Genomic DNA, 13,544 nt, shown 5'->3' with positions numbered 1-13,544 from the left:
TGATTGCAGTCATCTGGCCAATGAATGGGGAACATTATTTTAGGAATCTAGATCAGCTGCTGCTGCCCTCTAGTGAGTCACTCTCTCATGGATAACCAAGGTAGTCACACGGGAGCACCCAATAGAATTGTCATCTTCAATTTTCATCTCCCTCCTGCACTTAGCAAAAACCATGCTTGAACGAAACATTTGAAAATTTATAGCATGAATAAACATTAGTGAGCTTATTAAAGGGCACATTTTGCATTATTAGCAATGAAAAAACACTTCAAGTGTATTGGCTAGGGAACCGCTTTGTCATTAAAGTTGACGTGTGACTTAGTTAACAATGCAAGAACAAAGTGGACGTAAATAATGATACACGTAGTATGATTATTAGGGCTTTTAGCAACAGACTGTTTACTGTTGTCCTGATGGATGTGGCCCATTACATCTGATAATATAATTTACCTAATCCCAAAGTCAATAGTTTTTTTAACGGTTAGTAATTATTTGTTCACCGACTATTGTCGGGGCACCAAGAGTTACCCTACCCATTGTGTTACGATGTTGCATAGGTATGTACCGGTAACTGTGGGTGATGATTTAAACAAAGAGAGATTCAGTGTCTAATACAGTGTAATGTTTAAGCAGAATTAGTGTTGCAAATACAGACTCTGCAGAGGATTATTGGTGGTTGGCGGACAGAGTTAGCATAACTTTATCGTGATTTGTTGATGTGTTTGCTTATATGGTAAATAACTTCTAAACAACCTCTGGACTCTGTTGTCGTATATATTACCACCACGCTGGAGTGCATGTTCCTGTTGTGTCGCTGCTATGTCAATAGAAAATTGTTATATAAGTTATAGGCGCCAGGTGATGACCGTGTCTCGACGGATTTTTTGTGTTTTAATCTTTTGCGGAATTTCAATTTTTGGATTAGTTTCGCGTGACTGTGAATTGGCACTGTTGACTTCTGAGTGCCTGCTTTAATAAGAGTGATCGGACAATGCTGGAATCTGATCTGTGAATCGTTGCAGAATCACTGAATGGTAAACACTTTTTGCAAGTACTTCAAGCAGTCTATATTGAATGTGAAGAAGGTGCCCACGTGTACCATTACCTGTTTGACGGGTGACGAATAGCAGCTGGTGTCTGATCAAACTTGCCTTTGGTATCTCTGATATGTTTGTTTTTTTCCCATGTGGCAGGCCATGGAGAGTTACTTTTTGAAGGTGTCCTGCACAAACACTTGAAGACTACTGAACAATCTTGTTTACATTGATAACATTACCGATAACACTGCTAGCATCAATATTGATTCATGCAACCAACAATGCTTTGTCACCATTACAAATATCTTTAGTTTTGTTACGATGGACTGAAAGGCCTCAATATACGTGATAAAAAAAACAGCATTCAAAACTCTGATTTGAACTTTGTTGATTATTATTATTAATATCAGTATGTTGCACATTCATAAAGCATGGCATCTGAACACTGTTGAGGACAGTAGGCTGAACATGAAACTGAACCGACTCGAAAAAGCCAAGAGAAGTTGTATGAAAAACATAAATCACTCTATTCGAGTTGTGGAGAGGGATGTTGTTACATCAGGTTTGCCGGTAAGAAAAATTAGTACGTCAGTTTTGCGTGAAGCTAAAAGCGCTACAGTGAGGTTTTCTGTGATTTCTAGTATGAAGGAAGCAGACCAGGACAGTGACGAACACTGCGATAGTCGTACTTATGACAGTGACGATGTGTCTGTTGATGCTGATGATAGTTTAAATGAGCATTCTAATGATTGTCAAACTGACAGTAAAACTGAAATACAAATGGAAAGTACAACTGAAAAGATTGACCCAAAAAGCAAAAACGCGTCATCGCAGCCTCGTTCTCACTCAGCAAGGTCAGCTAGATCTCCGAAAGAGCCTGTTGCAAGACATAGACTTTCTACTGGTAGTTTATCTGCCACTTATAACCAATTTGCTGACCCATTTGGAAGTCGAGCCAGAGGCAAAGTGCCGATACATCACTACTTGCCTAATGTTACTGACATCATAGAAAGACAGTCGAGCAGTCAATCAGAAAACAAGACCAGTAGACCAGCAAGCAGCACAGGTAAAGAAAAAAAGGTGACAGCACGCAGCAGACAAAACAGTTCAAGCTCCCGAAGCTCAAGCAGCATGTCCTTGCTAACTGGGAAACCAACTGCTGACAATGCATCGTACATACTCAAACTGTTCAAAATGTGGAATGATGTTGACACACCTCTTGCCCGGAGACTCTTAAGGCGACAGGTAGTACCTGTGACCAATAATATGTACTTCACTAGTCCCTCTGTGTATAGAGCTGCAGCAGCAGCTAAACACAGTAAATCTAATATTGATGAAACTTACACTGACTTCTATCCAAGATCACAGCAAGGGAGAAAACTTGTGTTACATAACTATCTTTTACCCACTATATCCAGTCAGCAAAGGTCACTGGCATCGTGCTCACGGACAGTTAACGTGTCCAGCAAAGGTCACTGACATGTATATCGATTTAGCTTGTCTGACATATGCTTACGAAAATTAGACAGCTACAGAAGAGATCGCTGACGTCATGCATGCAGTTAGTTACTGTATACCACTAAAACTTTTATACTTCTATTGGATAGTCTTTTCACTGTCTGGTGTACATGTACTATATTATTTTTTCTCTATAGTTTAAGGTAGTGAGAGGGAAGGAACGAGTAACTGTTTAAATTGAGATACAGGAGAATATGATTGTGTATTTTCCTTGTTAATATTTGCCTAAAAAATTACTTTATGGAAGTTCCCATGAACCACTATAATTTTGTTTTGTTTTTCACGGAATTGGTTTGTTTTAGGCCGAAAAACAGGATATCACTTCTGTGCATCTATCCACACCTGTATCTCAGAGATGCGTGGGCTGATTTCTCAGCCATGCACATGTGCACATCATTGATTATCTTTTTTGTTTCTGTTGACCTTTTGACCAACTGGTGGCTATTTTAGTTCCTAAACACCAAAGATTGAATGATTTCCAGTGTTCATTTCATTCACAATTGGTATTGACATTATTGATGGTTGAGTACTGATGCATGTTTTTCTGTCATGTATTTCTTTCTTGTTTTTCCCCCGTCGCTACCTTAATCTAACAATATCTAGAGATATACAAAGTCTCATAAATGTTATCTTTTTTGTCTTCTCTTTAATAAAACTAAAATGTAATGGCTTACAAAATGTGCCCTTATTGATAGGATTTCCTAACACCTTAGCATCAAACATATTGTATAACTTTACATTTTTGATGCCAGTAATTTTGATGGTTTCTTAAGGTTTTTGCATGGCTACAGTATCTGGAAAAGTTACTGTGACTCACTGTCTCAAAGAACATTTTGGCAGTATTTTTGGCAGGCTTGCAAAGATTGAAAAATGTATCCTGTTAAATCAAAGGGATATTACCAGGTATTACCGTAATCAAAAAATAACATTCAGTAGACTCCTTGATGCATGGAGCTGGGACCCCAGCCACTGGTGGCGCTGTATACAATCGAAACCTATTGAGGCTTGTCTACGCTCATTCAGACTTGAATGTAAAGCCCAGAAACAGCTGTTGAATTTGGTGACCAGTTTAGTATAATAGAAAGCATGTACAGTCTTCAAATTACCACAATTGACAGAGTGGGGGGGGGGTGGTTAAGACCTAATATACCCCGATACGTGATTCCGGCGTTTCATAATAAATGCTTTCTATTAATAATTGCACTTTCAAATAATATTTATGAGTAATGTGTACGTCATGATCTCGTTAAAGGTCATTAGCATATTGTATGTGTGTGCTTTGGTCTCTTTTCCCATATTCAATCAAACAAATGTCAATCAAACCTCATTGATGTTGCTGAACGTTGTGTTCGTATTCAAAGCCCACACGTAAGCGACGCTTCAAGATATATACACCAGCTAACAAGACTCGCCAGCCCAACGACTGCATGCTCAGCAAATGATTTGTATGCACTCCTACCATGTCATACTCAATTCTGGTTCCCCCAGGAACTCTGGGTTTGTTGTTCACTTATTCTGGGGTTTGTAGAACCATTTGAGCAGTTTGAGTTCATTATCTAGAGTGTGTGGGATACAGTGAGATTGATTTCTGTGCTCTCATTTTACTGGCTTACATACCTCATTTTCATTTTGCCTTGATGATATTGACGTCATAGTTCGCTAAGGTGCCTCTTCATGGAAAGGGTGTATAAAGATGTAGATAACCTTCACGGAATTAAAGACTGTAGTGTATTCCTGCTTTTTCATGGTGGAAAAAACTAACATAGTCGATAGAACAGAATTTTGTGATGTTGATTGGAATGCTCAGAACAATATCACACATGCATGTTTTGGTTACATCCCAAATCCAGCATGTGTGTGCATGCAAACGGAGTAACATAGAGGAGAGATTAAGAGAGCAACTCGTGGTGTTTTTTTTAGAAAATTAGCTATAACAATCGTTTTATTTTGGTTTTGTGAACTGCAATTATTCTTTTGTTTTTCCAGTTTATCACCACTGAGGGCGCTCTTCATTGATCTGTGATCATTTTCGTGTGGCATGGCAGAAACGTACAATATACTGGGTATTCTGGCATTATTAGACGTGTTTACATTATGTGCATCTTACCATATACAATGTATCTGATTCTGTTCCATGGTGCAGTCACTTTTATTGAAAGACGTGTGATTTTACTCTTATTTCATGTGGGATTATGTACGCATGTGTGGAAATCAATAGTATACCACACATGTACATGTGAATTCAGGAGCAACTTTATCAATCAGTGAACCTTTAAATATTGTTTTACTAAATTCCTACTTTTGATCTTCAGTGTTCTTTATAGCCCCAAACTGACCCTTACGATTTGAAGTCTTTCTTGTGGTATTTACAAGAGTGTGCACCCATAACAATGTATGCTGTCCGTAATGTTAAATGTATATGGTATCTAGTGTGTTAAAGTTTAAATTGGTGTTTCATCAACAGTTTTGCTCATGTTTTTAAAATAAATAAATCACATTTGATATAAAAATTGCGATTCTGAGCACATTTTGTTAAATTTCTATTATTTGTTTATGAGTCATTCTAAAATTGATAAAATCACTTTCTTGTATAGAGGTTGGTTTGCACGCAGGATTTCTCCAAATGATCCATATGTGAACCCCTGAATGTTTTTGGGGGGTTCTACATCTACTTGTAAGAACACTATTTTTATGGGTAATTTGACAAAAACAAACTATTTGTTAATCCCCATAAAGAGCTGTAAACCGATTGGACTTGATATATATTCCCTGTTTTGTGATTAATCATCTTGTTTTGTTCTTAACTACAAGTAGTTATGATGTTGCTATAATCAGAAAAAAGAAAGCTACATTACCATCGATGCCAAACAAATAATAATAACTCAATTCAGACAAAATTACAGGGCCCTTCAATGTCACTTTTGAACATGCACAGATACACATATCCCTCCATATACCGGTATTCATTCTTCCATTCATTGACATGTGTACCTTGGACACGCCTCAATCACATTCAAACTTCACAATTACAAACATCTTGGGAAACAGTGGGATGGGCTGCCTCTGTATAATTCATTCCCACCCCTCTTTTTGTGGTAGCACTTTTCTATTTATCCCGAGTACTGTTCTTTGTTTTAAGTAACTGAAGATAAAGAACTAAGTTTCAGTCAGTGGTGTAGATGTTACATTTACTTTCATATAACCGTCTTTTTAAACTTAAATAACATTGAATTACACACATTTGAGCTATTTTTCATTTATAAATTTCCACTGTATCTTGGACAAACTTGTGTTCTAAACTTATTATATTACCACCTGAGATTACTCCCATTCAGTGGAATTAAAAAAAAAAAAGCAGCAAACTAATGTATGTGTCAAGGTAGTGCTAAAACTAGCTCACTAAATTTATTGTGAAAACCTGCTCTGAATTATTTACGCGTACGATAATGATGTAAATATGTCTAGACTGTAGACAAAAGTCTACAGGTGATTGGAAATTTGTTGAAACAAAGATGGTAATCATTAGTTCTGACCTGACAACATCCAAAGTAATCTTAATGACAAAATCTTGATTGTTTTTACTGTAAGAAATTATCTATAAATCAGAATTCAAAGTTAAAGTCCAAGTTAACATTTACAATGGGAGCAAAAGACAGATCAGTTATTAATAAACGGTTGTGAGTTTGAGGTGCTATCCCAAGGATGGTTGTCCTTCCCTTTAAAGAAGTTCAAGGTATTGTTGTATATACATTTTACAGACCATGACAGAAGGGCACTAGAATATAATTAGCTCTGCTTCGCTGCCCACACCCTTGGCAATCAGTCGTTTTGTCATAATAGCATCATTCTCACTACCATGTGAAATGCCATTAAAATTGATTGAGACTCACAATTTGATTGAACCATCCGCTTATCCACTATATTTATTTACGGTTTTCTACATTTTACTATGGGTGAGGCCCTCTGTGGCACGTCACAATAGTTCCATTGGATTATACCTGTCTTATTGTATATAGACAATGTGCAAAGCACTGTTATTTACGGGGCTAGGGCATGAGTTCAGTATGCGGCCCCATTATCAAAACATTGTTCCCAAAACAATGAGTACGGGGACACAGCTATATTTGTATACTTGAATTAGGGGAGTTTTTATAAGTATTCATTCCCACTCCCTAAAGGACAAGGATTTGGTTTTTGAATTGTCATGTACAATGTACAGGGGATTGGATTCATGAATGGTGAAATAACCTTCATAGAAATGTAATTAATGTGTTTAGTGCTGGAATTGTTTGGGTCCAAACTCACTGTCATGGTGTTTAATTGATGTTGTTTATATTAATCATTGTTCGCCCTCTACTATCAAAAACATGATCACCTATTAGTATTTCAAGGACTGTGTATCCATGTGTATTTCAAAATATGTTAAGTTTCGTCAGTGTGTGGTTGGACATCTCTGATTGTGCTTGCCGTTTTATTTCACCATGATGATCCGCGGCTTATTTTATTCAATAATTTCACCACTGTGATGATTTATACTGTGTATTGAAATTATCAAGTGGAGGCATTTTATTGGTTGTTGATCCCCCGTATAATTATGAGATAGGAATCTGTAGTATACGTGACACCTGAGCCTTAGGAATACAGTGTCATTGTGTTATTTGACGCTGATAAAGCTACTTGACAATGCTGTTACTGACAGCGCATTTCCACTGTAACACGGTACTCCCGGAGTGATCACTTAGCCGCGTATGGAGTTAGCCTTTTTTTTTTTTTTTTAACAGTAGAGGCAACCTTGGCGACTAAATGCAAGGATTTATATTGCAGTGTGTATGTGTAACTGTGCGATTAGGACGAACACTGGAGATGCATAGTTCACTGGAACAGTGTAGTAACGGTGTGTTTACCCCTGCTAAGCGTGAACCCATTGACCCATGCTTGTAAGCTGGCTATCAATACATTAATACAGCTCCAGCAGGCTTGCTTGTATCAGTGTCTAGAAGACTACCAGGAGAGAAGTTAACGTTACAGGAAGGCATGCCAACTTGTGACGATGGCGGCCAGGACAAAATCTCGTGTCACTAATGAGGATAAAGCTAACCGAGCCAATCATTTGGATCGGTGTCGGCTTCAGTTACAGTTAAAACTTTTAGAAAGAGCCAAATCTCACTCAATATGCTTGCTGAATAATCAGATTCAACATTTAATTATTTCAACCCGAAACATGGATATGTCGACTGGTGCGGCAGGGTTTCTGAAGCAGGAACACCGAGATCTCAAAGCCGAAAAGAAGGAGTATTTCATGTACGGTGAACGTCTGGAGAGTAGGAAGTTCTCCAAACGCAGTGCTATGCTGTGGACTAAAGCGGATTTAAGCGAATTTGATCATGATAATGACGCTGATGGTGTTGAGGACACAGAACTGCACTACCCTCCTCTGGAGTCATTGCTGGAAAGTTCGAGTGAAAGCGATGAAGAGGGGTTTCTTCATGACGGTGACGAGAACGATGTTGACACGTGTGATAGTGGATTTGGTGACAGTAACATGGGATCGGTGAGTTGTAACATGGGATCGGTGAGTTGTTCATCTTCGTCAAGTCCCAGAGTTCATTTTAGTGAGTCAAAAAAAAAATTGGGGAAATCTTCATCCTCCTTGTTCGAAAACTCAGCTGTTAAGAAACGCCGTCCACATACAGCCCCCCCTCATCAGAAGACTCGAAGCATTGGCACCCCACCACATGTCTTAAAGCGAAGTACTAGTGCTCAACCACACCAGCTGACAGGAACTAAATTTTCTTGGTGGCACGGAAACAACATTGATGTAAGCCATGATGGAAATATCCCATCTCCTTATGGAAATCACCATTCTTCGTTGTTCCCGCATTTGAAGCCGATAACGGACGATTACCGGAAACACGAATCTCTTGTAAAAAAACTCCTCCAACCTCAGCCTGTTAAGACAAAGATGTCCAAAGAAAACAGTGAGGAACCAGTTAAAACAAAGAAAAAGAGACGAAAATGGGCTTGGCGAAAATCTGTGTATATGCCAACAGTTGCAAGTCGACAGAGAGAATATAGCACATTTCTTGTTGCAAGGAGCATTCGCAAAAAAGACAAATAATTATTTTATTTCAACGTTTTATTTCAACTATATTTTAGATTTCATTTTCTTGCAGTTTGTTCAGAAAGCAATAATATATGATGCTAGTACCTGCAATTTGAAAATCAAAACCATGATCTCCATTCTAGCCATTGTGAATTTAACAAAACATGTTCTAAATTTTGAAAAATGGTTTCATTTTTATTGCTGCAGAAAAATTTAATTTTTTCTGTTCCCATGTATGTCAGTTTAAAAATGTGCACATCACAAAAACAAAAAATCATTTTTAATGAAAAAGCACAAATTTCTTGACAATTTCAGAATAAAATAATTTTTTTTTTAAAAACGTTTTTACAAATTGACCATAAGCATTTAACTTTTTTTTTTAGGCCTTGTATATTTTATTACTTTCTTTTTTTCCCCCGCAATAGGTATTTATTTTTGTTGTCATGTTTTCTGTGATCGAGCAAGTGCTAGTATTTGTTTGGTTATGGTACAACAATCTAATCCTGTAGAAGCTAGAAACAAATTCATTAACGTTTTTTCTTGCCTATTATTCTAGTCTATTCATATCAAGTTGGCGTTAGTTTAGCCACACACAGTTGATTCCATTCAGTCTGTGCAATACCTTCACTGTCATTGTTGGTTCTCTTTCATCTACTTTTAATTTGGCTGTTCCACCTGACTGGGTTTGTGTACATGTTTATGTAAGCTTGTGATTATTCATTCTTTTTTTATCCCTGCAAAAGTGGTTCGTGTAGCTATAAGAAAACTTCTTCAATAGTTTTCTTTTTCAGTATTATTGATTTTCCGTTATTACCAAGAAACTTTAGCATGGCATTTTCATTGTCATAACTGTGTCAACGTGAACTGGCTCGTTCAGTCAATAGAGAATACAGCACCAGTTGCAACTTTTTCATTTTCTGGCTCTTCGCCATGATGCCATCTTTGAGGAGGTGTTGACATTGACAGTAAATCTCCACAGTTTGCAATAATTCTTACAAGCCCAGCTTAATTAAAAAACTGTTGGAAGCCAAGTCGATGAAATCAAGTTGTTACTGCATGAGTTCCTCTGGTGATGTTTGATTTCGTTTTTTTGCTATGTATCATTGAATTTAACATGTACCCTCAGTAACTAGGTCTGAACTCGATTAACCTGTTTGTACTCATCTTTTGTATGGCAAAATGTTTTCTTTTTTTCTCTTGTATCCTCAGAAAACAACTGTCTTCTGTCTGTGTTCATACCTGTTCTTTTCTGTCCCTGTCTCTCTTTTGATACTAGTATTGTTGGTTTCCTGTCCCATTTTTTCTCATATTTTACAAACAAAATCAAAGTTACCGTAAGTTATATAATTTTTTTTTTGTCATCTGATCCTTATTTTTAATAAGCTAGAATATACTAAATATTGTTTTGAATCCATTCAACAAACAGGTATCCCTATAATTCTGCCAAGCTGTAGGTGTGGAAATACTCACGAAATGCGAGTCATATTTTTAAATTTGAAATAAAGCATTTTCTGTAGGCCATTTTGATTTCCGTTTTGAAATGTGCATGGTGTCTCATTATATGTGTCAAATGAATATCTTTGTTATGCTTTAATTAAATTAAAAAACTCACTACAAAATTTACGGTTTTACAAAACTCTACTATGATTTATTTTATGCAAAATAATTTATTTGTAATTGCACTGTATCAATGTATATTTCAACACTTCAAATTAAGGCAAAATTTAAATTTTACGCTTAGAGTGTCATTATATCATGAAGATCTAATAATTTTTTTAATGTCACACATAATCGACTAAGAATTAACCCAGCTCTAACTATGATGTGAAAAATAATTGAACCTCCACAGACAGACAGACAGCAACAAAATCAAAATGTCCTAAGATCTAAAGCCAATATCCCCTTTTAATCTGTTTTGTGGGCATGTGTGCCTCCAGTTAGCATATAAATAACACAGATAGATAAATACTGAATAAAAGACAATTACCGAACCAATAATGTTGCAGCTGTGTTTTAATATCCTGCTGCTGTTGGATGGGTGTTGCCATAGAAACCACTAATCAACTGAAACATCTTGCGTTAGTGTTTCAATAAGCCCTAGAATATTATATTAAATCCAGAGAAATGTTTTTTTTTTTTTTTCATTTCAAAATGTGTTCATAAATTTTATACAAATTTGTTTATTGGCCTTTGATGAAGCTATTGGCAGCCTGTGCTATTGAATTTTGGAAAAATTTATGTGCATAATACATGAGCTAATTTGCATAATAATTAGTAAATTTAAGGATATGCAATTTATTTTTAGCTTTACAAGTGGTTCAGTGGCAATCAAATCTGAGAAAGATCTATGCATGATGATTAGCTAATTTACATATTTAAGTTGTGTGGTCTTCAATTAACCTGCATTTACATTTAGAGTATGTATATTTTATGCATGTTAATTAACTAATTAACATATTTATTGTATACCAGTATTTCAATACTGTGTTTAGTAGGAGATTCCTTCAAAGGAATATTTGTATCTCAACATGAATGTACATTAGCTTATATGCATGTTTACATATATCAGTAAATTGCTTTAATTTTGTGGGAAACAATCTTTAGTTTTTTCAACAGATTTTAAGAACAAAGAGTTTGTATCAGTTTAATTGTGGTTCTTCAGACAGGTAGCTGCAGTAACTTAAAATAATAAAATTTATACTTATAAGTGCCATCAAATTATCATAAAACGAAAATTTTCTGTCAGCGAAAATGTGACTGTTTAGTTACGTTTTGGTCTTTCATTTTATTGTCGTTCTGCATAGCTACTGTTTACTCTTGAGATATTGACGTATGTCTGTGTTGACTCATACGTGTTAGAGTATTACTCATAGCTCGGTTTCAAGTACTCTTCATCTCGGTTTTGTTCGTTGCTAGTTAAATACTAAATCCCTTTTTAACGAAACAGTGAAGGACGTGACATCGTAAAATGATAAATAAAAATAAATGATGTAAATTCTTTGCAATGTTTGACAGTTAAACAAATACTTTAGAATGTTGTGAGGCTGTTATTTTATTAGATAGCATTGTTACGTTTTTAAGAAGTTTTAACCATTTGAACGCAGATCAGTGACTCTCGCATTTCACAAATTGAAAGCGCATACATTTTTCCATAGTTTCAGTCAAAATTGATCAAAAATTGTATCGCCAATGCAAAATTATATTCTGAAATTAACAAAAAAACTTTTAGAAAAATATACTAAGCAAAATTTTGTAGCAAAGTTCGGTGAAAAAAATAATTGACATTGAAAAAAAGTTACCGGTAGTCATCTCTACTGCAGAATATATTGTTGTATTCTGATCTTTGATCTCAAAATCATAATATCATGAATTCATCAAGACCTTGAAGATATTAATCTGTTTGCTGACTATAGAAACACAAATATGTTGCACTGACGTAAGGCAAAAACAAATAATTGAGATTTTATTCTGGTCAGCGCATGCATCATTTTTTTTTTTAATTCAAGGCCCGGAATCAATTTTAGCCCAAGCTAATCATTTGTGAAAGCTGGTAGTCACTACCTTGCTTATCAATTTCTACATCCTATGTGCATTTACACAAATTCAAGAGCAAATTCTTTATGTATTTATATGTCATATTTTTACACATTGAGACCCAAAGTGCTGTATCCCACCCTTTATGTATAGAGTCAGATTTGTGTGATACTTACATGTATATGTATAAATGAAATGTTTAATTTTTGCTGCTAGGAATGTTTTGGCATCAGTGAACATAAAATTTGGCAACAATCACTGATACTTTGTTTCTTATATATATATTACCCAGAAATATTTTCACCATTACAAAATTTTGCGATTTTTACTGTCTCTCGTAATTCGTGAAAACGATTAACAGTATTTATTGTGTTTCAAGAAAATAACTCCAATGTCAGCTTTGTATTGTCGTCTTAGCTGTAGTTTCTGTATTCTCATGTGTCCCTCCCTGTCTGTAGGAAAACTTAGAGCGGGAGGGTTGTCACCTGTGCACGCGCAGGAATTGGGTCCCGAGCGACAATAACAACACACACTAAAAACGCAAAGGCTCATGAATAGACGCTTGTTTGTAAACAAAGACACGCTATGGCCATCTGACGCATGCGCAGGTGACGACTCCCTCGCTTTAAGTTCGATTGTTCCACCTCCTGTCAATACAGTGTATTTACATGTACATTCGCTACAAAGATTTCTACATGTAAATAATCTATCTCTTAAAGCATCACAATAATTGTTCTACATTGTGGGTCCCATGTGACGTATGCAACGCATGTAAAATTCATTGCTTATTGTCTTGATATTTGAACGCACACTGTGTGATAACTGTTTCCAATCTGATTAAAATCTGATGTAGTGTACGGGCTTTAATTATTTTGGCTATAAACTTATTTTAATTTTATTTTTCATTACTTTTGTTATTAATGCCTTTTTATTTTATTATTTTACTTTGATTTTGTGATTTTTTTTAAATTCTGCCCTACCTACATCTGATCCGACGTCTATGTAAGTCCCGTTCAAATCTCGCGTAAGTAACAGCCAATCACAGCCCCCCTTTTATACAGGCTGTCGGTTGCTTACTTTTCAGTGTAGCGATACTCTACGGGCAATCTTTCTGTACATTATATTTTGCCCACTTGAATAAACAGAAAATTGCTAGTATATTTTTATTTGCAAAAGAAATTCCACAGCATTTTACAATTTTTGTTATTACATTGAATATTTTTTTCACTTCCAACAAAAGTGTACACTTCCAGATACATCTTCGCCAGCCAAGGTTCGTTCATTCAGTCATCGCTTCAATTTTACATCAGTGAGCATAATTATCTAGAATGGAAGCAAAAAAATAAGTAAAT

General features: G+C 35.8%; 2 protein-coding genes across 2 annotated transcripts in view; both read left to right on the top strand.

Annotated features, from left to right (window-relative positions):
* LOC102801396 (GATOR2 complex protein WDR59-like) overlaps nt 1-13,544 on the top strand; it is a 68,104-nt gene that overhangs the window by 7,471 nt on the left and 47,089 nt on the right. The gene's annotated exons all lie outside the window — the stretch shown is intronic.
* LOC146742166 (uncharacterized) lies at nt 1,607-3,233 on the top strand. The gene has a single exon (XM_085500218.1). The coding sequence runs from the start codon at nt 1,680-1,682 to the stop codon at nt 2,514-2,516; it is 837 nt and encodes a 278-aa protein (XP_085356344.1). The 5' UTR covers nt 1,607-1,679; the 3' UTR covers nt 2,517-3,233.

The sequence above is a fragment of the Saccoglossus kowalevskii genome, chromosome 6 (assembly GCF_978046115.1).
Source record: "Saccoglossus kowalevskii chromosome 6, keSacKowa6.1, whole genome shotgun sequence".
NCBI lineage: Eukaryota > Metazoa > Hemichordata > Enteropneusta > Harrimaniidae > Saccoglossus > Saccoglossus kowalevskii.
This window is presented reverse-complemented; position numbering and strand designations above follow the sequence as displayed.